This window comes from Carex rostrata, chromosome 3 (assembly GCF_964058835.1).
Source record: "Carex rostrata chromosome 3, lpCarRost1.2, whole genome shotgun sequence".
Taxonomy (NCBI): Eukaryota; Viridiplantae; Streptophyta; class Magnoliopsida; order Poales; family Cyperaceae; genus Carex; species Carex rostrata.
The window spans coordinates 588,317-614,697 of record NC_135920.1 but is presented as its reverse complement, the minus strand read 5'-3'; the positions used below and the strand labels follow the sequence as shown (position 1 = coordinate 614,697).

Below are 26,381 nucleotides of genomic sequence, written 5' to 3'. Positions count from 1 at the left end.
CTCTTGTTCTTTTGTTCAGAGGCGTTTCCGCCAATACTGATGTATCTTACGATCTTCATGAAATACACAGAAATTGTTCCTTTGTTTCTTTGATTGCTCGTTTATTAGTTAAATTGAGCTTGAGTACGTTTCAGACCTGACAATATCTCACAAGATATATTATTTTAGTCGCTACATTAGATGTGGTTCTCATTCTCTTTTTTTAAGCTTATACTATTTAATAAGATTTTTTAACGTGTCTTGTTCAAGAAAAAGTAAGACCTGTTATCAGCCGTGTGTTATACGATCTTGAGGAAATTATTAATCATAAATTACATCTGAATCATATCTGCTTAAAAACTGAGGCATTTCTATTGTGTCATCATCTCACAATAAATACATTATTGAAGCAAAATTCTTATTCTCAACTATATCAGTAACATCCTTAGTTTATTTCAACAATAGAGGGCCTTAATTGCAAAACTGAGAAATACATGGACATTTTTTTTTTAATTACGAATGATTTCTGTATGCAAAACTTTGCGAGATTTTTTTTTCTCTTAGAAAATAAATAATCAAGTCATTGAAAAAGAAATTAATTGTCTTTTTCCTTGAAAAAAAATGAAACCAAACCATTGGTTATGTTCTAGGGAGGTGGAACCAAATTAGTAGTTTAGTTTTACAAATTTATTTTATCATGACCACACTAACAAATACAAAATTCAAAAGTTACTGTGATCAATCCATTGGATTGATTTAGTCCAAGTACCTCTCTGACATGCACAAAATTTAAAGGTCAAAGCGCATAAAATTTATGCGGGCCAGAATATTTAATCCAAGTCGCAAATATTTTGTGCGCTTTCAGGCCATGTTTGGTTGTGGAGTAAGAGGTGGAGTAAACTCCTTACTCCACGCTTAAGGAGCCAAACGAGGAGTAACATAGGCGGTTTAAGATGGAGTAAGATTTGAGTTAAACCGGAGTAACTTACACCACCTAGAGAGGTGGTTTAGCTTACTCCACCAAACATGATTAACTTACTCCGGTTTAGCTTGGAGTAAGAAATTTAATCCGGTTTAACTTTACTCCACAACCAAACATGACCTCAAGGAATAATTCCGGGCCGCGCAATTCCTTCAAGATCCGTGCAGCGGATCTGTAATTTAAAAGCCGGAGCGCAGATTTTTTATGCGGGCGGGAATAAAAATTCTGGAGCGCAGATTTTTTATGCGGGGAGAGTATTTTTAAAATTTCAGTTGAAAACTGGTTATTTTTAATAAAATCATTTTTTTTTTTGGATATTTTTAAAAAATCGGCTGCAGCTACGTCCAGACTATCCTTAATGACAAGCTATTTTGATAAGGGCCTAAAAAAAAGCCCAGCTAAGGAAGCAAATAAAAAAAAATTTCTCAAGGAATAAAAGAAGCCGAATCAAGAAGTAAATAAGTACTATTTTTTTTGTAAATAAGTAACAAACTAGATAAATTTAAATCTTAAAAATTACCAAAATAAGCAAGATGCTGATAATACCAGCAGCCAAGAAATTATTTGGCATTACAATATTTACTTGTTCAAATTATATGTTTTCCATTTGAACTATAAAATTTTTAATGATCATCTTTAGGCTCTAAAAAAGATATAATTCGTTGACTTTCATATGCTACAATTTGTTTTCCTGAATTGAATTTTGCGAAAAATTTCTGTTATATTTTTTGAATGTACTAATTTTTCAATACAATAATTGTTTTATAGAATATAACATAAAGAGTCGTTATTCTGTTATTTATTTTCTTCACGTAAGGATATAGATTTGAAGGTCTTAAATTTAACGGATATCATGAATTGTGAATTTTTATACGAGGTAATGGGTTTTTTCATTTGGAGATTGAATAAATCTTATATATGTTTTTTGAAATGAGATTATGAAAGGTACTCTTTGATGTTCACCTGATGAAGCTTTTGAGAAGTTAATAAGAATATCAAGAAAGAAAACCAATACTCTCCATATTTATATATATACTGTCGTTTTTCCAAACTAATACTCTCCATGCATGTAAAAGAGCTTTTATTACCAAAGAATCAAAGAATCAAGTAACAAATTAAAGAATAATGTCAAACTGTACTTTACATCCTATGTTCCTAATGCAAAACCTAATTAATAATTTACTAAAACTGGGACTGTATGTAATCGACAGTCTTCTTATCCAGCATAAACGCCTTGGCAAGAATATCATCTGGTATTGCTGGATGTGATCCGAACAGCGAATCAGAAATCCTCACAACACCGGGATTCTGGCTACTCAAAACCGAGAAAGCCTCAACGTCGACATCTCCGAAATTGTACTGGAAATGAGGCAACCCGATAGGAAACACAAACACATCTCCTTTGTTCATCACCTTAGAGAACAGCTTATTGTCTGTGGTGATGAAGCCGACGTACAGCGACCCCTTGATTACAGTCAACACTTCGGTTGCACGCGGGTGGATGTGCGGTGAGTTGAGACCCTTCGGTGCAAAGTCGAGGCGCTCCGGCATCACACCATAGGTGTTCAGGCCAGGGAATATGTCTACTGTTACCAAATTTACCGAAAGCCCCTGCTTGTTTCTGGTGTCACCAGCTATGTGGAGACCGGAGAAGGTGAAATCATCGGCAGTTACGAGGCTCGGGTTCTTGCATGCAACTCCATTTACAAATACTGCATTGGAATGGAAGAGGAAATGTTAATACCAGAACTAGTACATATAATATAAAATACATATGCAGATCAAATTTAAGTCATGCTATAAGTGAATAATTTTTTTTAAGTAAATTCAATATATAAATATGTGTTATAAACCTGGTGATGTTTTGTCAGCTACACAGAAATCTTGAAGGGGGCTTGGCTCGGAACCAAATACTAGCGAGACAGAGATAACCATAAAAAATGCGAACAGAAAGATGCGTGAAAAAGCCATGTGTGTGGCTTTAATCTCACAAGTGAAGAGAAGAGAGAGAGAGAGATGTAATTGATATGTAAAGGAAGAAGATTAGAGAGAAATTTGGTTGGTTTTTGAGTTGTGAGATGGTGGAATTAGAAATGGAGTTGTACAGAGTATATATATATATATAGTGTCGAAGGCTGTTGAGAAAGGTCGTGCGACACTCATCATAATTAAAACATTAAATGGAAGAGGTCTATACGTATGGTTTGTACGACCAAGTATAAATTGGGAAGGGAGATGCATTCCGAGAATTTATGAGAAGAAGTCATATTCATATTCGCGTGAATTCATGCTTTCAAGTTGACGTAGTAAATTCCTGCTCCGTTCAGCAGCACCTTTTCAATTCCTATTTCATTTCCCGAAAAGGGTTTAGTTCCCAGCGGTCTTCAACTTTTATGAAGCAAATTTTTTTTGACTCTTAGCTCCGTTTTTGTTCCCAACTTGCATAGCTGTCTCTATCTTAATTAATTTGAAGTTGTTCAAGCTCAAAAATTCTTGCTTCTAATAATGCTCCAATTATATAGGACAAACAATACTTAAATAATTAAAACCATGTGGGCAATACGGAGCTAAGAGTCAATTTAAGTAAACAAAACTAAAAATAATTAAACAAAACATAATTTTAAAATATAATATAAAGGCTAAAATTAATTAAACAAGTACAATTTAATAATACAAAAATTATTACAAGCATAATTAAACAAGCATTATACAATTACATTGATCATAATCAGTGATTAGTATTAATACATTTAATATAGCTTAATATTATTATTACATCTTCTATAAAAAGAAAAACAAACAAACATCGATCCTAACAAATTTTCCATTCTTTAGACGAACACCTACATTTACAAATTTCCTATGGGTTAAATAACTTTGATTTTGACATTCCATATTAAAAATTCTTATTCCTACAAAATTCTCATGCTACCGTACAGGCCCTTAATTTTATATTCTGCATACAATAGCGATATTTTACCACATTACGTACATCATTGTCCACCTCATTTTTCTTCTGGTTTTTCAAGTAATTTTAAATATTTATTTCTTCTTCATCTCTTAATTAAGTTATAAAATGTGCTTGCTTTTTCAACGCGCGGCATATATATACATACAGAACCTCACCTTAACCATTAATTTGCATTGTTTAGATATGCCATAGAGTGTCAAATAATATATAACTGTAGTGAAATCAATCTGTTCATCAAAATTAGGGGGTCAACAAAACTTGTTTATTCGTTTATTCTAACCGTATCGTATTTGATAAAATATATACATGTCAGAATAATTTTTCACTAGTGTGACACGTAAAGGTACATGTAAGAAAAAACAAATCATTAACATACTGTGTAAGAGTACAGATAAGAGATATTTGATATTTGTTATCTTATCGGATATATATAGATATATACAAAATTATATATATTACTAAATTTTATATTTGTACATAAAATTATATAATATTTAATATTATGACGAGATTTATTTACACAATATTTTATATAATTTCTAAATTATTAATTAATTTATGACAAGATTGATTTATACCACATCTTATATAATTTTATGAAATTAGTAAAAAATATTAAATTAATTGGACCAACAATTATAAATTCTTTTGTATTATACAATATTATGTACATAATATGTTTAAAATAATATATTTATTTGTTTGTATATTTTTGGACTAAATATTAGATTATACAAGTTATCAATTTTATTCAATAATGATTTATTATTCGTTTATTATCCTTTCGAATAAGAATAAGATATCCGTAAAACTAATTATTATTTAACAAATAAGAATAGAGTAAGTAAAATACTGGTAATACTTATTATTGTTTAGCAAATAAGATTTAATAGAGTACACATGAAATTAATTTTAAATACATAAAAATATAGATAACTACCGCCCAATCACCATCCTACATGGCTACATCCTACCCATTAACGAATTCACATCCTCTCCAATACCTGATAAGGAAATCTTTTATAATTACTAGATCTGAACTGTTCTTTTTAACTTGACATGAATCTCAAAGCTCAAAAATACTGCCCTCTATTGCGACCCGAATCCCAAACCGATTGAGATTTAATCGCAAACTGTAAAATGATCCTCTGCAATACCGGAGAGGATACAGATTCCCCATTAACTCCCCTAAAAAATACTCCAGGCAATTAGGACCAAGTCAACGGGTGAGAAAGCATGCGGCTAAGTATTTTTATTTTTTAGAACCTGGCAGAAGCTGCCATGTGTTAATTAATTAGCAGTAAAAGCATTGACTATTGGAATTGGTCTTAGTTATGTGCACTAGCTCTTGATATGGATGGTCCTTGACTCCTTGTCAAAGGCAAAACTAACTTTTATTATGTTATAATAATGTCGTTAGCGTACCTGTATATATACCCTGTTTTAACTAAAAAAATATATATATTATTAACCCATCTGAACCGGAAAAGTAGAAAGGCCTCCTTTCGGAATAAATAAATAAGTAATTCGTTTTCAACAGACTATCCTTAATGACAAGCTATTTCATAAGGGCCTAAAAAAACAAGCCCAGCTAATTAAGGAAGTAAAGAAAACAAAAAAAAAAACAAAAAAACTCTTAAGAAATAAAAGAAGGCCGAATCAAGAAGTAAATAAGCAATCAAGCACCTGCTATTATTTTTTTTTGTAAATAAGTAACAAGCTAGATAAATTTTGAATAAGTGAGCAGAGTTCTCTTAAAAATCACCAAAATAAGCACGATGAATGCTGATAATACCAGCAGCCAATTAAGAAATTATTTGGCATACTCTACAATATTTACTTGTTCAAATCATATGTTTTCCATTTGAACTACTATAAAACTTTTAATGATCTTCAGACTCTAAAAAAGATATAATCGGCAGGGGCGGACCCAGGGTTTTCGGGGGGAGGGGGCAAAAAAAAATATCGAATCGGGTTTAAATAGTTTATCGGATTTAAACTCATTAACTAATTGAATACTTGATTAAAAAATAATATTTTGACTTATATTCGGAGAATTTTTGAGAAGAAGTCATATTCATATTCATATTTGTAAATGCTTTGTATAGTTTTTTGAAGGTTGGCGATAAATTGTCGCAATGCTTTGTATAGTTTATGTAGTAAACTCCTGCATGCTCCGTTGCACATACGATATTAATCTCAATTTTATATTCTGCGTACAATTAATAGCGAATTAGCGATATTGTCCACCACCTTTCAAGTAATTTTAAATATTTATTTCTTCTTCATCTCTTAAGTTATAAAATGTGCTTGCTTTTTCAACGGCATATATATACAGATCGAACCTCACCTTAACCATTAATTTGCATTGTTTAGATGCCATAGAGTGCGTAATAATAACTGTAGTGAAATCAATATGTTCATGAAAATTAGGGGGTCACAAAACTTGTTTATCCGTTTATTCTACCCGTATCGTATTTGATAAAATATATATATGTCAGAATATTTTTTATCTAGTGTAACACGTAAAGGTACATGTAAGAAAAAAAAATTAATTAACATGCCGTGTAAGAGTACAAATAAGAGACATTTGATATTTGTTATCCTATCGGGTATATATAGATATATACAAAATTATATATAGTACTAAATTTTATATTTGTACATACAATTATATAATATTCAATATTATGATGAGGTTTATTTATACAATATTTTATATAATTTTTTGAAATTAGTAAAAAATATTAAATTAATTGGACCAACAATTATAAATTCTTTTGTATGATACAATATTATGTAGATAAGATGTTTAAAATAATATATTTATTTGTTTGTATATTTTTGGACTAAATATTAGATTGAGGAGACTTACACCCTTTTTTTGGTAACACCGAATTACACTCTATATTTTCAAAGTCTAAACATTCGATCCAAACAGTTTAACATGATGGATATATTAAAATGTGTTTGCAGATCAAATTTTACATTTTTTTTTGAATTATTTTACTATTTATTAAGATGAGTACAAAAATTCAATGGTCTGAAAACAACATTTTTGTAAAATACTTAATAAATAGCAAAAAAAAATATAAAAAAATATAAATTTTGATCCGCAAGCATATTTTAATATATCCATCATGTTAAACGGTTTGGATCGACTGCATGTTTGGACTTTAAAAATTTTTAAAATGTAGAGTGTAATTTGGTGTCACAAAAAAAAAGATGTAAGTGAATCCCTCCTCTATTAGATTATGCAAGTTATCAATTTTATTCAATAATGATATATTATTCGTTTATTATCCTTTCGAATAAGAATAAGATATCCGTAAAACTAATTATTGTTTAACAAAAAACAATAGAGTACAGATAAAAATAAAATATTGATAAAACTTATTATTGTTTAACAATTAAGATTTAATAGAGTACAGATGAAATTAATTTTAAACACATAAAAATATATATAACATTACTACCGCCCAATCACCATCCTACATTAATTCCTACCGTCCCCTAAAAATACTCCAGGCAATTAGGACCAAGTCAACGGGTGAGAAAACATGCAGCTAAGTAGGGGTGTCAATGACAGCCATAGACGGGTATGGGTAAGTTTTTTTTTTTCGTTAGTTTATTGGGTATGAGTATGGGTAAAGATTTTTTTTCGTTAGATAAACGGGTATGGGTACGGGTAAAGGTTATTTCATACCCGTTGGGTAATGGGTAATTATATGAAATATATTATATATAAATATATCAATATTATATCCAATTTATTTATTTTTCTTCTTTTCATATTGTTGTATGCCTGTATCAACGCTAAAGACATATATATCAACGAATTCATTTCCTTGTTTTCTTCCTTATTCATCGTTATTGTTTTTTTCTCAATTCTACAAATGGAAATATTTCATGTTTCAAAGAATATATCCTCACCTTATTTTCTGGCAATAATGTATTGTTTGGTCTAAATAAGTAATCCATTAATGTCAGCTCAGGTGTTAGCGTCTAAATTTTGCATTACATGTCAACTTTCTCAAGGTTATACTATGAATATATATATTTAATAATTGAATGAGATGGAATGAAATGTTAGAAGAAATAATGTAACAAATGACAAAATTGACCATATGCTGTCCGAACCATTATATTGGTATTTTCGTTATTCGCCCACTACCGTTTCGTTACCCGTTAATCATAACGGGTATGGGTAGGGTAGGGTAAGACAAATTCTTAATGGGTATGGGTAGGGTATGAGTAAGGTCAATTCTTAGTGGGTATGGGTATGAAAATGGTTCCACCCTCCCCGTATCGTACCCATTGACACCCCTCACTACAACAGAAAAGACTATCAGAGACCGGTTTTCCGGTCTCTGATAGTTACGTCGCCGGTCGCTGATAGTGATCCCGGTCTTAGAAAGTTAATTCCGGTCGCTGATACCCCGGTCGCTGAAAGTGCTGTCGCAGATACTCAATCGATGACGTCACCGGTCGCTGAATGACGTCACCCGGTCGCTGATACTTTTTTTGCGACCAATTTGTTTGGTCGCTGTTATTTTTTGCTGACGTCACGAAGAGGAATCTGCGACCACAATTAACGGTCGCTGAATGTTAAATACGGTCGCTGATACTATTCTGTCAATTTTTTTGTTATTTACTTTTCTGTCAATTTTTTGTGTTTTTTTCATTTTATTTTTCGATCGATTCAATTGTAACATTAAATATCATACAAATTACGGTTTTATATTTGAGATACAACAGTAACAATATCCACACAACAATTCTAATTTTGCCATAGTATATATCAATTACAATTTTCTCAAAATGCTCAAGTCATGAAATGAAAAAAACAGCACATATTTCTCAAAATTCTCAATTCTAATTTTCCCAAATTAAGCTAGCCTATTGTTATTTTGCCAAATTAAGCTAACCTATTGTTATTTTCCCAAATTAAGCTAGCCTATTGTTATTTTCCCAAATTAAGCAAGATCATTCCATAAAGAGATCACTACAGTTTTGTTCCTGAAATTTTCAAACATTTTGAAAGGCCATTAGAAACAAAACGAGCAATTACATAAAATTAACAAAGAAAAAGAGTTTGTAAATGTCACTTACGAATCATCAGCTATAGTGATATCACGCTTAGGTATGGTTTCATTGTCACTCTTTCTTCTTATGCTAAGGGTCGATGACACATTTTGCACAATGCCAATTACATCTGAAAGAAGAGAGGATAACAGACCGCATTAGAAAAAAGTATAGCTAAACCAAAAAAAAATTGCAAGTACTTTCAAACATTTGATTTTACAATCGCTTGGTATGCATACCAGAAATATTGTAAATGTAGTATTCTTTTGATCGATCTTACAAATGATTTTGCATGCAAATAACAGAATTACAACACTAAAATACATACTTTGTGCAAGTAGCAGAGTTACAACACTAATATAATTAAATTTTCTAAGGTTGTATCACTAAAATAAAAGTTCCCTAGTGCATATAGACAACTACTAGCATTTACAAGGACATACTATACATGCAAACATTAAATTTTAAGAATATGAAAAAGTGTCCTACCACCCATTTTAAAATAAAAGTAATGCAAATGTTCAGCTTCTTATAGTTTTTGTCTAAGTTCTATGTACAAAATTTAAGAAACCGGTGAGCAGCATAGTTGTTAAAGTGCACTTACATCCTCATCAGTCAATTCTACATTGAAGACATGACTTTCATCCCTTGCATTTCTGTAAGTTCTCAAGTTCCCTTTGTTTGTGACCCTCACCTTTATGGTCAAGTTACCCTGGTCTCAGGTATGGACAGAGTTCAAAACCTTTTAGAGATATCAGATTTTTGCCTCAACGTAAGATAAAGAAATCTAATTCGGTTGACCGAACCGAACCAAATATACATCTTAGGTTGAGCTTTGGATCTCATGCCAAATATACATCTTAGGTTGAGCTTTAGAGGTATGGACAGAGTTCTAGATAACGTTAGCATTTGTTAAATCAAGTTGCAATTAATTCTTCAAAACAAATTTTTCTGATAATCCACCAGAATTGCTGTTCTTACACCAGTCAAGCGACGGTCCTCCAAATATTACTAAAGTTCACAATAACTTGCAACTCTTTCTCTAAAATTTAATAAAAGAAAATAAGTAATGAATTTAAACTACACCTTCACCAGCAACAATGAAAGAAAGTGCATGTCCGGAAGATAGAACCACCTCCTCCTTTATTCCTTCCACATAGGTCCCCTGTGTTTAATAATTTAAAACTTTCAACTTTAGTTAAGCAAACACCCCGCAAAAATAGTGAGTTCAGAAAGTTGTTGATAGTGAGTTCAGAAAAGCCTCTGATTAATACCAAACAAGTTCAATTATATCATAGGTGTTCGGAAAAGTAGAATTTAATTCCAAAGCAAATGGATCTTTCATTCTAACCCATTCTTTCTATAGCAATAAGGATTTAATTGCAAAATTTTCCATCTATTCCACCTTTTCAACTCAATTCCACTTAATTCAGTGTGCCTAACAAACTTTAAAAAGACAGCGGAGTAATGAAAGCTTATGCACCTGATGGTCTTCTCTCACTCGCAAGTTCTGACCAGTAGGATCAAGCAAGTCATTTATCACCGTTTAATCCGAACTCTGTCCATACCTGAGGGGAAAGATATCACAACTAAAAAAAATTAGAACTTACACTCAGATGCCAGATTTAGAGAGCAGAGAAGTCAAGAAGAGAGCTTGCTTGTGCCACGATGGGTCGATCTGGCGAGTTTGTGCTGGCGCGTCTGTGCTGGCGCGATGAGGGTCTGTGCTGGCGCGATGGTGATGGTTTGGTGATGGTTAGGCGAGAGAGCAAGAGAGAGAGGATGGTAAGGCGAGAGTGCGAGAGAGAGAGGATGGTAAGGCGAGAGTGCGAGAGAGAGAGGATGGTGCGGCAAGAGAGTGAGAGAGAGAAATCTAGGGTTTTGATTTGGCGGAGAAGGTTTTATTATGGCGGAGAAGGGTTTATTTTGGCAGAGAAGGGTTTGATTGCGCGTTCGATTTTTTCAGTAGCCGCGTTTTTTTCATTTTTTCAGCGACCGGTGTTGGCGCCGGTCGCTGATACAATTCGTCGCCTAATTTTGATTGAAATTTATTTTTTTCAAGAGAAATTGAGTATCTGCGACCGGCGTCAGCACCGGTCACTGATACCGGTCGCAGAAAGTCAATTTTGCTGTAGTGCCTACAGCTAAGTATTTTTTATTTTTTTTTAGAACCAGCTGGCAGAAGCTGCCATGTGTTAATTAGCAGTAAAATCATTTACTATTGGAATTGGTCTATGTGCACAACTTGATATGGTCCTTGTCAAAGGCAAAACTAACTTTTTTTTTATGTTATAATAATGTCGTTAGCATAGCTGTATACCCAGTTTTAACTAAAAAAATATATTATTAACCCATCTGAACCGGGAAAAGTAGAAAGGCCTCCTTTTCGGAATAAATAAATAAATAAATGTCCTCAATAATTGGTTACAAAAGCTCCTTTTTATTTGGAATGAAAGTACTTTGTATTTCCTGCAGCTACGTACAGATTATCCTTATTTTTTTGGAAATAAGTAACAAACTAGATAAATTTAAATAAGTGAGCATAGCTCTCTTAAAAATTACCAAAATAAGCAAGATGCTGATAATACTAGCAGCCAAGGAATTATTTGGCATGCTGTACAATATTTGCTTGTTCAAATCATATGTTTTCCATTTGAACTATAAAACTTTTAATGATCTTTAGACTCTAAAAAAGATACAATTCGGTGACTTTCATATGCGACGTACAATTTGTTTAATTTCCTGAATTGAATTTTGCGAAAAATTTATGTTATATTTTTTGAATTTACTAATTTTTCAATACAATAATTGTTTCATAGAATATAACATAAAGAGTCGTTATTCTGTTATTTATTTTCTTCACGTAAGGATATATATTCGAAGGTCTTGAATTTAACGGATATCATGAATTGTGATTTTTATACGATCGAGGTAATGGGTTTTTCAATTGGAGGTTGGATAAATCTTATATGTTTTTTAAAATGAAATTATGATAGGTACTCTTTGATGCTCACCTGATGAAGCTTTTGTGAAGTGAATAAGAATATGAAGAAAGAAATTTAACTCTTTAATTATATTTATAATCGCTTTTCCAAAGTATATACTGTACATGTAAAAGAGCTTTTATTACCAAAGAATCAAAGAATCAAGTAACAAATTAAAGAATAATGTCAAATTGTACTTTACATCCTAATTAAAGTTCAATGCAAAACCTAATAAATAATTTACTAAAATTGGGACTGTATGTAATCGACAGTCTTCTTATCCAGCATAAACGCCTTGGCAAGAATATCATCTGGTATTGCTGGATGTGATCCGAATAGCGAATCAGAAATCCTCACAACACCGGGATTCTGGCTACTCAAAACCGAGAACGCTTCAACGTCGACATCTCCGAAATTGTATTGGAAATGAGGCAACCCGATAGGAAACACAAACACATCTCCTTTGTTCATCACCTTAGAGAACAGCTTATTGTCTGTGGTGATGAAGCCAACATACAGCGACCCCTTGATTACAGTCAGCACTTCGGTTGCACACGGGTGGATGTGCGGTGAGTTGAGACCCTTCGGTGCAAAGTCGAGGCGCTCCGGTATCACACCATAGGTGTTCAGGCCGGGGAATTTGTCTACTGTTACCAAATTTACCGAAAGCCCCTGCTTGTTTCTGGTGTCACCGGGTATGTGGAGGCCGGAGAAGGTGAAATCATCGGCAGTTACAAGGCTCGGGTTCTTGCATGCAACTCCATTTACAAATACTGCATTGTAATGGAAGAAGTGTTAATACGAGAATTAGTACATATGGAGAGCAAATATAAGTCATGCTACAAGTGAATAAAAAAAAAAAAAAAAAAAAACTAAGAAATTCAATGTATATATATGTGTTATAAAGTACAAACCTGGTGATGTTTTGTCAGCTACACAGAAATCTTGAAGAGGACTTGGATCAGAAGCAAATACTAGGGAGACAGAGAGAACTATAAAAAATGCGAACAGAAAGATGTGTGAAAAAGCCATGTGTGTGGCTTTAATTTGTCAAGAGAAGAGAAGAGGTAGAGAGAGAAAGAGAGATATAATTGGTATGTAAAGGAAGAAGGTTAGAAAGAAACTGGGTTGGTTTTTCAGGTGCGAGATGGTGGAAGAAGTGGAGTCTGATTGAGTATATAAATAAATATAAGCGTTGAGGGCTATTCATGAGATGAGATTGGGTCGTGCATGCGATACTCATAAAATGGAAGAGGTCTGTACTCGTTTGTACGACCAAGTAATTATTAAATTGGGAAGAGAGACGCATATGGATATATTCTGACTTTCTGAGGGTTTATCCGTTTAATTATGAGAAGAAGTCAAGATATATATGCATGCATGAATGCTTTAATTGATGTTGATATAGTAAACGCCTGCATGGCAGCTTGATGAGTAAAATATGCATAAATTCTATTTTAGCCACATGTAGATATATATATAAATATATTTCCGCCCAATCAATTTATTACTCATTATTCATTAATTAACATCCCTAAAAACATTACAGGCAAGTACTAGCTCCATCTTATTAGGACCAAGTCAACGGGTAGGAAGGAAAGCATGCTGCTAAGTAAAAGCATTGACTATTGAAACTTTGAAATTGGTGCTCTTTAATTTATATATGCACTCTTCATATGGTCCTTGTCAAAGAAATAATTAACTTTTAATAGGATATATATAGCTGGAACCATTAACTAAAAAAATATTATTGATCCATCTCAACCGGGAAAGGTAGAATGACTTAATTAATTACTTTTCGGAATAAATAAATTAATATCTTAAATAATTGGGTAACAAACTCCTTTTTAATTGGAATGAAACTAGTTTTTATTTACTACACTACAGCTAGAGACTATTCTTAATGACAATCTATTTTATTAAAGGCCTATAAAAAGCCCAGCTAAAGAAGAAAATATAAAAAGAAAAAACTCTTCGGAAAAAATAAAGGCGGAATCCAATAGTAAATAAGCAATCAATCATCTGCTATTTTTTTTGTAAATAAGTTACAAATTAGATAAATTTAAATAAGTGAGTCTCTTAAAAATTACCAAAATAAGCAATATATATGCTGACATCGCCGATTTTTTTAAAAATACCCAAAAAAATTATTTTATTAAAAATAACCAGTTTTTGAGTGGAATTTTAAAAATACCCAGGCCGCAAATTTTTTCTGCGCTCCGGAATTTTTATTCCAGGCCGTGGCAAAAATTTGCCCCCCGAATTTTTTTTTTTTTAGATTTTTTTATTCCGAGCACAGATTTTTTCTGCGGCCCGGATTTTTTTTTTTTTTTTTAGAGTTTGGAGAAAGAAAATATCCATGATTTGATTTTTTTTATAAACTCATTTTTTTTAATAATATATCTGTATGTATATATAATATAATATATGTATATGTCTATGTCTATGTATATGTATATGTATATGTATATGTATATGTATATGTATATGTATATGTATATGTATATGTATATGTATATGTATATGTATATGTATATGTATATGTATATGTATATGTATATGTATATGTATATGTATATGTATATGTATATGTATATGTATATGTATATGTATATGTATATGTATATGTATATGTATATGTATATGTATATGTATATGTATATGTATATGTATATGTATATGTATATGTATATGTATATGTATATGTATATGTATATGTATATGTATATGTATATGTATATGTATATGTATATGTATATGTATATGTATATGTATATGTATATGTATATGTATATGTATATGTATATGTATATGTATATGTATATGTATATGTATATGTATATGTATATGTATATGTATATGTATATGTATATGTATATGTATATGTATATGTATATGTATATGTATATGTATATGTATATGTATATGTATATGTATATGTATATGTATATGTATATGTATATGTATATGTATATGTATATGTATATGTATATGTATATGTATATGTATATGTATATGTATATGTATATGTATATGTATATGTATATGTATATGTATATGTATATGTATATGTATATGTATATGTATATGTATATGTATATGTATATGTATATGTATATGTATATGTATATGTATATGTATATGTATATGTATATGTATATGTATATGTATATGTATATGTATATGTATATGTATATGTATATGTATATGTATATGTATATGTATATGTATATGTATATGTATATGTATATGTATATGTATATGTATATGTATATGTATATGTATATGTATATGTATATGTATATGTATATGTATATGTATATGTATATGTATATGTATATGTATATGTATATGTATATGTATATGTATATGTATATGTATATGTATATGTATATGTATATGTATATGTATATGTATATGTATATGTATATGTATATGTATATGTATATGTATATGTATATGTATATGTATATGTATATGTATATGTATATGTATATGTATATGTATATGTATATGAGGAGGGATCAAGTTACAACAAGCATTATTTACATTTTCAAAGTCCAAATTATCAATCCAAACCGTTAGATGTGATCTCTACAATAAAATGTGCTTGGAGACCGAATTTTACATTTTTTGGATTTTTTTTTTACTATTTATTAAGATGGGTACAAAATTCAATGGTATGAATTTGACTAGTTTTTGTACCCACCTTAATAAATAGTAAAAATTTCCAAAAAATGTAAAATTTGGTCTCCAAGCACATTTTATTGTAGAGATCACATCTAACGGTTTGGATCGACGATTTGGACTTTGAAAATGTAAATAATGTTTGTTGTAACTTGTTGTAACTCAAAAAATGTTGTAACTTGATCCCTCCTCATATATGTATATGTATATATAATATTATATGTATATATGTGTATATAATATATGTATAACTCATATTTTTTTATAATATATGTATAATATATGTATATGTATATAATATTTATGTATATGTATATATAAATAGAGGAGGGATCCGATTACACCATTTTTTTGGTGACACCGGTTACACCCTATGTTTACAAAGTTCAAACAGTCGATCCAAACCGTTCAACTTGTTGGATATGTTAAAATGTGATTGCAGATCACATTTTATATTTTTTGGAATTTTTTTACTATTTATTAAGATGGGTACAAAAATTCAACGGTCTGAATATAGCGATTTTGTTAAATACTTAATAAATAGTAAAAAAATTTCAAAAAAATGTAAAATTTGATTTGCAAGCACATTTTAACATATCCAACAAGTTAAACAGTTTGGATCGACCTTTTGGACTTTGAAATCTTTGAAAATGGAGAGTGTAACCGGTGTCACCAAAAAAATGGTGTAATCCGATCCCTCATGTATTATACATATATTATATTATATATACATACACATATATTATTAAAAAAAATGAGTTTATAAAAAAAATCAAACCATGGATATTTTCTTTCTCCAAACTCTTAAAAAAAAATGCGGGCCACAGAAAAAATCTGCGCTAGGAATAAAAAAATCTAAAAAAAAAAAAAATTCGGGGCGAAATTTTTTTTCCGCGGCCCGGAATAAAAATTCTGGAGCGCAGAAAAAATCTGCGGCCCGGGTATTTTTAAAATTCCACTCAAAACCTTGTTATTTTTAATAAAATAAAATTTTTTTTGGGTATTTTTAAAAAAATCGGATGAGAACCTCTAGAAGAAAATATGATAAAAAGAAGGGAGAATATTCTGTCCTCCAATTCTTACGTGCCTATCTATAGTCTTACTCAATTCTTACGGGCCTAAAATCAATTCTTACAAGGTTCGATTCTCTCTCTTTCTCTTCTTCATTAGATCCTTTGTATTGTATTGTATCGAGGTTGTTGTGGGTCAACCGGCCAAGCGACAAGAGCTCGGCGCGGGATTGTACTAGTGACGAAAACATTATTCAATCCCGATTCTCTTCATTGATTTGGCTCTTTTAACGAGGATCTGATCTCCTAATCAAAAAAAAAATCTTCCCTTCAACAAAAAAATCCTAGTAAAATCCCCCCTACTGTTTCTATTGCACCTTGCCTCGATTCCAATGCCTCTGGATCTAATTGTGGTCTCCGTTTCTCTTTGTTTCTTATTTGCTTTCTCTTCTCTCCCATTGCTGTAACAAAGACGAGAGGTATGTGAGTTTGACAAGGATGAAACTGGGTTTTCATCATACTTATGGTATTCCGAAGTGCAGGACCTCAGAAAGGCGTTTCTTAGCAATTGCAACGACAACTGCACTGGCTGTCGTCTTCCTTATTAGCTTCTACTCGATGGCCATTGCACCAAGTGTGTGTGTGTCTCTCTCTCTCTCTCTCTGATCTTCATTTTTCTATGTTTTGACTGAATCTTTTCTTGTTATCTACTATCTGGTTTCCGTATTTATTTTCTTACACCACACCGATTTTTTTTAAAATACCCAAAAAAATTTATTTTATTAAAAATAACCAGGTTTTGAGTGGAATTTTAAAAATACCCAGGCCGCAGATTTTTTCTGCGCTCCGAAATTTTTATTCAGGGCCACGAAAAAAATTTGCGCCCCGAATTTTTTTTTTTTAGATTTTTTTATTCCGATCGCAGATTTTTTCTGCGGCCAGGATTTTTTTTATAAAAATCTGCGCTTGGAATAAAAAAATCTAAAAAAAAAAAATTCGGGACGCAAATTTTTTCCGCGGCCCGGAATAAAAATTCCGGAGCGTAGAAAAAATCTGCAGCCTGGGTATTTTTAAAATTTCACTCAAAAACTGGTTATTTTTAATAAAATAAATTTTTTTTTTGGGTATTTTTAAAAAAATCGGAACATCGCAATATCTATAAAATGTTATTGCCACTGACAATATCAGCAGCCAAGAAATTATATTAGCATAATCTGCAACACGTGTGGCTTGTTTGATGTTCACGAAAGATCAATAAAAATCCTCAACTATATATTGAGAATGGGCGCGCCCCAAGCATAACAACCGGGCCAGAGTGATCGATGCACTGAGAAATATGGATGCGGTGGACGGTGGTCCTAAAGATGGTTTATGGCCGGAAGACCTCCGCAACTGTCAAAACCACAGAGGTTTCGTCCCAGTGGCACTGAATACCCCTCGAAATGATTACAGAGGAGCAGAGACGGAACTACAAAATTTTAATAGGAGAAGCTAAACATTAAAATACAATTTTAAAGTGTGATTAGTGAAAATTAACTTCAAACTCTTTCCAACACTACACAAACTCTTACCACTAGAGTAAAGTGAACATGTGATCATTTATGAGGAGGCTGGAGTATATAAAATATTATAAAAAATAAAATTTAATTAAACATTAGTATATATAACTAATATTTTAAAATCATAGGGGTGACTTAGTCATTTTTTAATTGACTTTAGATCCACCTCTGCAGAGGAGGGCATCCTCATGCTTTCTGATAATATCGATACTCCAATGTCAGAGGTACATGAGGTAATTAATGATGCCTATTGACAAATCACTCAAACAAAAATTAACTAGTTCTGCAACACCCAGCCTTGGGAACCTTTACCATCTGTATTGTATATGAAAGGTTAACCAAAATCTGTCTCTTCCGGCCGAAAGTCGGCCATGATCACTATATATCAGTGTTATCAGAACCGGATCAGACCGTTCTCATGAACCGAAAAAAATCGGAAACGGTCAACTGACCTCTGCAGTTGAACCGGAAAAACATACTTAATTATCCAGTTTTTGTTCGAAAATCATGCACTAGTCATAGAAAAAACCCGATTTTAAAGCTGATATACTTTTTCGCGCGTAACGAGAAAAATAAAGAGAGAGAGGATAACAGGTCCTAATTATAAATATCTTAATTCTGGATGTAAATGACGTCAGTAATGAACATGTACTATATGAGTGTAAATGAGTAAATTCGAGTCACATTTCAACATAAATTATATTCTTTTTATCTCATACATTTTTTGTAAAGAAACCTTGTTTTTAGATATTATAAAAGGTGAGTCAAGTATAATATACATAATACATCATAATTATTCATATAGACATCTTGAAACAATAATTGTTATTATTTACATATGTATAAAATTTGGTACTGTGAAATCCTAAATTCATCATACAAAATTTAAAATAATGGGATGCTATATTTTCTCTCCAAAAAAAATTATTTTGTCATTTCTTGATCAAATAAGTACTTTCAATATATTTCTGGGAGATAAAATTTTAACTAATCTATAAATTTATAGTTATTATTTTGTATGTGTGATTTTTACTAGATAAAAAACATATTTATTTTGATAATATATCTCATAAATATATAAATTTTTAAAAAAAGTCAACGGTCCAACCGATTGATCCATTAGTTCGACCAGTGAACCGTTAACCTGAAACTTTTTCGGGTCAACATCTGGTCCGGTTCTGATAATATTGATATAATGTGACCATATACTTCGGATTCAATTTCATCACTGTATTGTGATGACAGTAAAACATACTGTATAAATTCGCTGCTTTGGATAGGATGAAAAATTTAATTTCTGATAATAAGTTATATATATTTTAAAAACTAGTAATTGACTGGTTGAGCCATCGGTCCGACCATTGAACCATTAAACCGAAGCTTTAGTGGTCCGATGTCAGGTCTGGTTCTAATAACATTGCTATATATAATTGTGGTGACTGAATTCGCATTGAAAAACGATCCTATAAACGAACTTAAAATAGGCTTGTGCATGGATCATTTATGAAACATTGTTTTTTTTTTTTTTGAAGGTCAGGTAGCAATTACTACCGACAGATTCATTGAAATAAAATAAAAATTGCTATACATGATATTACAAGGTCCCCCTCTAATTAATTACACACACCCAGTATTTTGAAATAAAGCTCCGGAATTACAATGCACAACTGGCCAATGACCAGCACAGACAGGCTGAGTATATACTGTGCTTCTGAAGCTTTAATTTGAGAAGTAAATATGAATACATATAGTCCATCTGAAGTTTTTGTCAAGTAAATAAGAATATCAAGAAAGAAAACTAATACTCTCCATATTTATATATTGTCGTTTTTCCAAAGTATATACCATGCATGTAAAAGAGCTTTTATTACCAAAGAATCAAAGAATCAAGTAACAAATTAAAGAATAGTGTCAAATTGTACTTTACATCCTAATCAAAGTTCAATGCAAAACCTAATAAATAATTTACTAAAATTGGGACTGTATGTAATCGACAGTCTTCTTATCCAGGATAAACGCCTTGGCAAGAATATCATCTGGTATTGCTGGATGTGATCCGAACAGCGAATCAGAAATCCTCACAACACCGGGATTCTGGCTACTCAAAACCGAGAACGCTTCAACGTCGACATCTCCGAAATTGTACTGGAAATGAGGCAACCCGATAGGAAACACAAACACATCTCCTTTGTTCATCACCTTAGAGAACAGCTTATTGTCTGTGGTGATGAAGCCAACATACAGCGACCCCTTGATTACAGTCAGCACTTCGGTTGCACGCGGGTGGATGTGCGGTGAGTTGAGACCCTTCGGTGCAAAGTCGAGGCGCTCCGGTATCACACCATAGGTGTTCAGGCCAGGGAATTTGTCTACTGTTATCAAATTTACCGAAAGCCCCTGCTTGTTGCTGGTGTCACCGGGTATGTGGAGGCCGGAGAAGGTGAAATCATCGGCAGTTACAAGGCTCGGGTTCTTGCATGCAACTCCATTTACAAATACTGCATTGGAATGGAAGAAATGTTAATACGAGAATTAGTACATATGCAGAGCAAATTCAAGTCATGCTATAAGTGAATAAAAAAAAAAAAACTAATAAATTCAATGTATAAATATGTGTTATGAAGTACAAACCTGGTGATGTTTTGTCAGCTACACAGAAATCTTGAAGAGGACTTGGATCAGAAGCAAATACTAGGGAGACAGAGAGAACTATAAAAAATGCGAACAGAAAGATGTGTGAAAAAGCCATGTGTGTGGCTTTAATTTGTCAAGAGAAGAGAAGAGGTAGAGAGAGAAAGAGAGATATAATTGGTATGTAAAGGAAGAAGGTTAGAAAGAAACTGGGTTGGTTTTTCAGGTGCGAGATGGTGGAAGAAGTGGAGTCTGATTGAGTATATATATAAATAAATATAACCGTTGAGGGCTATTCATGAGATGAGATTGGGTCGTGCATGCGATACTCATAAAATGGAAGAGGTCTGTACTCGTTTGTACGACCAAGTAATTATTAAATTGGGAAGAGAGACGCATATATATATATATAGAGTTAGGCTGGGGTGCTATGGATAGCATAGTGGCCTCTATGTTACGGCTCAATATTCGAGTTTTCAAAATCCAAACGGTCGATCCGAACCGTTCATCTTATTCTCCATATTAATATCTGCTTGGAGACCAAATTTTACATTTTTCTGAATTTGTTTACTATTTATTAAGTATTTTACAAAAATTGTTGATCCAACGGTGGCTGCACAAAACAATAAAACCGTTGGATTAGCGATTTTCAAAGTGGCTTAATAAATAGTAAAAAAATTCAGAAAATTATAAAATTTGGTCTCCAAGCAGATATTAATATGGAGAATAAGATGAACGGTTCGGATCGACCGTTTGGATTTTGAAAACTCGAACATTGAGCCGTAGCATAGAGGCCACTATGCTATTCATAGCACCCCAGCCTAACTATATATATATATATATATATATTCTGCCTTTCTGAGGGTTTATCCGTTTATGAGAAGAAGTCAAGATATGCATGAATGCTTTAATTGATGTTGATATAGTAAACGCCTGCATGGCAGCTTGATGAGTAAAATATGCATAAATTCTATTTTAGCCACATGTAGATATATATATATATAAATATATTTCCGCCCAATCAATTTATTACTCATTATTCATTAATTAACATCCCTAAAAACATTACAGGCAAGTACTAGCTCCATCTTATTAGGACCAAGTCAACGGGTAGGAAAACATGCGGCTAAGTAAAAGCATTGACTATTGAAAATTTGAAATTGGTGCTTTTAATTTATATATGCACTCTTCATATGGTCATTGTCAAAGAATGTATACATGTATTATACATATATTATATTATATATACATACACATATATTATTAAAAAAAATGAGTTTATAAAAAAAATCAAACCATGGATATTTTCTTTCTCCAAACTCTAAAAAAAAAAAAAAAAAATCCGGGCCGCAGAAAAAATCTACCCTCAGAATAAAAAAATCTAAAAAAAAAAATAAAAAATTCGGGGCGCAAATTTTTTTCTTGGCCCGGAATAAAAATTCCGGAGCGCAGAAAAAATCTGCGGCCTGGGTATTTTTAAAATTCCACTGAAAATCTGGTTATTTTTAATAAAATAAATTGTATTTTTGGATATTTAAAAAAAAAAATCGGATGAGAACCTCTAGAAGAAAATATGATAAAAAGAAGGGAGAATATTCTGTCCTCCAATTCTTATGGGTCTAAAATCAATTCTTACAAGGTTCGATTCTCTCTCTTTCTCTTCTTCATTGGATCCTTTGTATTGTATTGTACCGAGGTTGTTGTGGGTCAACCGGTCAAGCGACAAGAGCTCGGCGTGAGATTGTACTAGTGACGAAAACATTATTCAATCTCGATTCTCTTCGTTGATTTGGCTCTTTTAACGAGGATCTGATCTCCTAGTCACAAAAAAAAATCTTCCCTTCAACAAAAAAATCCTAGTAAAATCCCCTCTACTGTTTCTATTGCACCTTGCCTTGATTCCAATGCCTCTGGATCTAATTGTGGTCTCCGTTTCTCTTTGTTTCTTATTTGCTTTCTCTTCTCTCTCCCATTGCTGTAACAGAGACGAGAGGTACGTGAGTTTGACAAGGATTAAACTGGGTTTTCATCATACTTATGGTATTCCGAAGTGCAGGATCTCAGGAAGGCGTTTCTTAGCAATTGCAACGACAACTGCACTGGCTGTCGTCTTCCTTATCAACTTCTACTCGATGGCCATTGCACCAGGTGTGTGTGTGTGTCTCTCTCTGTCTCTCTGATCTTCATTTTTCTGTGTTTTGACGGAATCTTTTCTTGTTATCTACTGTCTGGTTTCCGTATTTTTTTTTTCTTACACACCACATCGATTTTTTTAAAAAGACCAAAAAAAAAATATATTTTATTAAAAATAATCAGGTTTTGAGTGGAATTTTAAAAATAGCCAGGCCGCAGATTTTGTTTGCGCTCCGAAATTTTTATTCCGGGGCACAAATTATTTGTGCCCCGAATTTTTTTTTTTTATATTTTTTTTATTCCGAGCGCAGATTTTTTCTGCTGCCCGGATTTTTTTTTTTTTTTTTTAGAGTTTGGAGAAAGAAAATATCCATGGTTTGATTTTTTTTAATAATATATGTGTATGTATATATAATATAATATATGTATAATGCATGTATATGTATATGTATATGTATATGTATAATACATGTATATGTATATGTATATGTATATGTATATGTATATGTATATGTATATGTATATGTATATGTATATGTATATGGAGAACAAGATGAACGGTTCGGATCGACCGTTAGGATTTTGAAAAGTCGAATATTGAGCTGTAGCACGGGAGGCCTCTATCCAAATCCTATGTATATGGACTTGGCTACGGTGCTATGGGTTGCATAGAGGCCTCTCGTGCTACGGCTCAATATTCGACTTTTCAAAATCCAAACAGTCGATCCGAACCGTTCATCTTGTTCTCCATATTAATATAATATATGTATAATAGAGATGAGATTGGGTCGTGCGATACTCATAAAATGGAAGAGGTCTGTACTCGTTTGTATATATGACCAAGTAATTAAATTGGGAAGAGAGACGCATATATATATTCTGACTTTCTGAGGGTTTATCCGTTTATGAGAAGAAGTCATATGGATATATGAATGCTTTGAAGTTGATATAGTAATTAAACGCCTGCCTGCCCCGTTGCAAATGATATTTATTGTAAATCAAGTCCTGAAACAAATGCCAGTCAGGTTTTGGTCCAAGTGATTATATATTAAATGAGCGAAATCTTAGACTTAATTAGTCAAACGGGAGGGACGCATCACGCATGCAGTATAAAAGGAATCTTCTCTTCTTCAATAGAAATATATATATTAAATGCATGTGCTTGATGAGGTAGATTTTAGATAAAAAAAAAAAAAAATTCTACAAGCGAAAGATCGATGAATCGATCATGGCTGACGCGAGCTAGAACGGGGCACAATTTCCTTTTCCTTCTTGATGTGTAAAACAACTCAGCCTTCCTTTTCTTTTTCCTTTTTTTGAGGAATTTCATTATACTTCTCAAAAACTTTGAAATTACATATTTCTCTCTAAACTTCAAATTATCGTATTTAATCTTCTAAAATTTAAAAACTTATAAACCTATTACATATCCATTTCATTGTCTTTTATATTAAAACTCATTTTAATTTTATAAAGTATTAATTTATCATTTATTAAAAAAATAAAAATATATAACTTGTTTAATAAAAATGTAAATCTTGTAAATTATTAATTTTCGAGAACAAATAATTTATTGTTATACTTATTAGAACATATACACAATTGTATACCTAAATGTTAATGTGTAAACGCGAGGCTTCCTAGTTACTACTAACTAGCTAGGAAGGAATTGCATTTGTAATTATATCAAAAGGTTGTTCTCAAATATTTTTGAAATAGAAAGATGAAAATTTATTGTTCCAATTAATCTCTATTTAATATTTATAAAGAATTCATATTTAAATTTCGAACTGACGACTTTTCATATGAAGAGTGTTGCACGCAGGGGCGGGCCCAGAATTTTCTTCAGGAGAGCAAAAAAATATCGAATCTGGTTTAAATAGCTAATAAAATTTAAACCCGTTAACTAATTATGTACTCGATAAAAAACAATACTTTAACTTATACTTTCAGAACGTCCAAATCTCCACTAAAACTCGAAATCCAGGGAGGACAGCTGCCCCCCCTGAGACTACATGGGTCCCCCCTGGTTGCACGTAAATAGTTATGAAAATTCATCAAGATCAAGATTAAACACTAGTACAAACAATCCTTTCACTGACTGTTCAAATACCCTTACACCGACTGTTATAGCGGTGTCAGTAAAGCCGGCGCCAGTGAAGGTTACCTTTTACTGACGCTTGAAAAAGCGTCAGTGTTGAGCACAACACTGACTGTTTTTAGAGCGTCAGTGTTAGTGTGTAACAGTGACTCTTTTTGAAGCGTCAGTGTTGAACACCAACACTGACGCTCTAAAAACAGTCAGTGTTGGTGTTCAACACTGACTCTTTTTTAAGCGTCAGTATTGAACACCAACACTGACGCTCTAAAAACAGTCAGTGTTGGTGTTCAACACTGACGCTTGAAAAAAAGTCAGTGTTGAGAACTAACACTGACTGTTTTTAGAGTGTCAGTGTTGGTGTTCAACACTGACACTTGAAAAAAAGTCGGTGTTGATATTAAAAACGTCAGTATATATATTAAAAACAGTCATTATTAGCTTTAAAACGTCAGTGTTGATATAAAAATTTTGGCATGGTTCTGTTTATATTTGGGCTAGCCTCCATATTTTTGCTAGCCATATATTACTATTTAACATTTATTGATGTTAAACAATGTATCATACAAATAATTTAGACAACATAATATATTCATTCACCAAAAAGCACACAACATAATAGATTCATTCACCAAAAACACACACTATAAAAAAATTTACATGACAAATATGAACAAAATATACAACTAAACTATGAACAAAATATACAACTAAACTATGAACAAAATATGCAAATATAACAAAATTTACCAAGCATTACATGTCTTGTAAATAGATTAGTAGTTGTCCAAGAAAAATCTACACCATTGTCTTGTTATTGCATGAAGTTGCGTCGATGTATATTTTTTTGTCGGTAAATCACACTGCATGAGTACATATTAAGTTAATTTTATCCAAGTTATATGAAAACTGAATCAAGTTCAATTGTAAAATACATACATCAGGAAAAACATCAAATTGCGTAGTGACTAGGTCTTGCATGTGTTTCATGACGGAAAATCCACACACCTTCCCACCTTCTTGCTTAGGGCTCTGAAATGGTCAATTTAAATAAAAGCAAGCAATAAAATAGGTTCTTCACTATATATGAAGTTTCAGAATAAGTAAATTTAAACACATTAAGGGGCGTATAGAGAAAAAATAGAATCACAATTGCAGCTGATATCCTCAAGAAGACTTTTTAAACACCTGAATGGTTATTTATATATATAGAAAACTTTTTTTTTTCTTATTCTATTTAAATATGAAATGATATCAATAAT

The 26,381-nt window shown here is 31.9% G+C and overlaps 3 protein-coding genes and 1 long non-coding RNA gene across 5 annotated transcripts; all 4 read right to left on the bottom strand.

Annotated features, from left to right (window-relative positions):
- Positions 1–2,125: 2,125 nt before the first annotated feature.
- LOC144551997 (putative germin-like protein 2-1) lies at positions 2,126–2,941 on the bottom strand. The gene is made up of 2 exons (XM_078300107.1): positions 2,815–2,941; positions 2,126–2,673 (listed from the first exon to the last, which is right to left on the bottom strand). The coding sequence occupies exons 1-2, from the start codon at positions 2,930–2,932 to the stop codon at positions 2,144–2,146; spliced, it is 648 nt and encodes a 215-aa protein (XP_078156233.1). The 5' UTR covers positions 2,933–2,941; the 3' UTR covers positions 2,126–2,143.
- A 5,757-nt stretch (positions 2,942–8,698) lies between these two features.
- Positions 8,699–10,953, bottom strand: LOC144552040 (uncharacterized). 2 transcript variants are annotated; one of them, XR_013510932.1, is made up of 4 exons: positions 10,501–10,953; positions 9,622–10,182; positions 9,045–9,147; positions 8,699–8,951 (listed from the first exon to the last, which is right to left on the bottom strand). It is a non-coding gene; the product is annotated as an uncharacterized LOC144552040 (long non-coding RNA). The 2 variants fall into 2 exon arrangements; XR_013510931.1 differs by having other exon boundaries at positions 9,045–10,182.
- A 1,153-nt stretch (positions 10,954–12,106) lies between these two features.
- Positions 12,107–13,186, bottom strand: LOC144552030 (putative germin-like protein 2-1). Its single transcript, XM_078300136.1, has 2 exons — positions 12,916–13,186; positions 12,107–12,774 (listed from the first exon to the last, which is right to left on the bottom strand). Exons 1-2 carry the CDS (start codon positions 13,031–13,033, stop codon positions 12,245–12,247), a joined length of 648 nt encoding a protein of 215 aa, XP_078156262.1. The 5' UTR covers positions 13,034–13,186; the 3' UTR covers positions 12,107–12,244.
- Positions 13,187–20,175: 6,989 nt separating this feature from the next.
- Positions 20,176–21,179, bottom strand: LOC144552037 (putative germin-like protein 2-1). Its single transcript, XM_078300139.1, has 2 exons — positions 20,889–21,179; positions 20,176–20,755 (listed from the first exon to the last, which is right to left on the bottom strand). The coding sequence occupies exons 1-2, from the start codon at positions 21,004–21,006 to the stop codon at positions 20,226–20,228; spliced, it is 648 nt and encodes a 215-aa protein (XP_078156265.1). The 5' UTR covers positions 21,007–21,179; the 3' UTR covers positions 20,176–20,225.
- Positions 21,180–26,381: the final 5,202 nt, after the last annotated feature.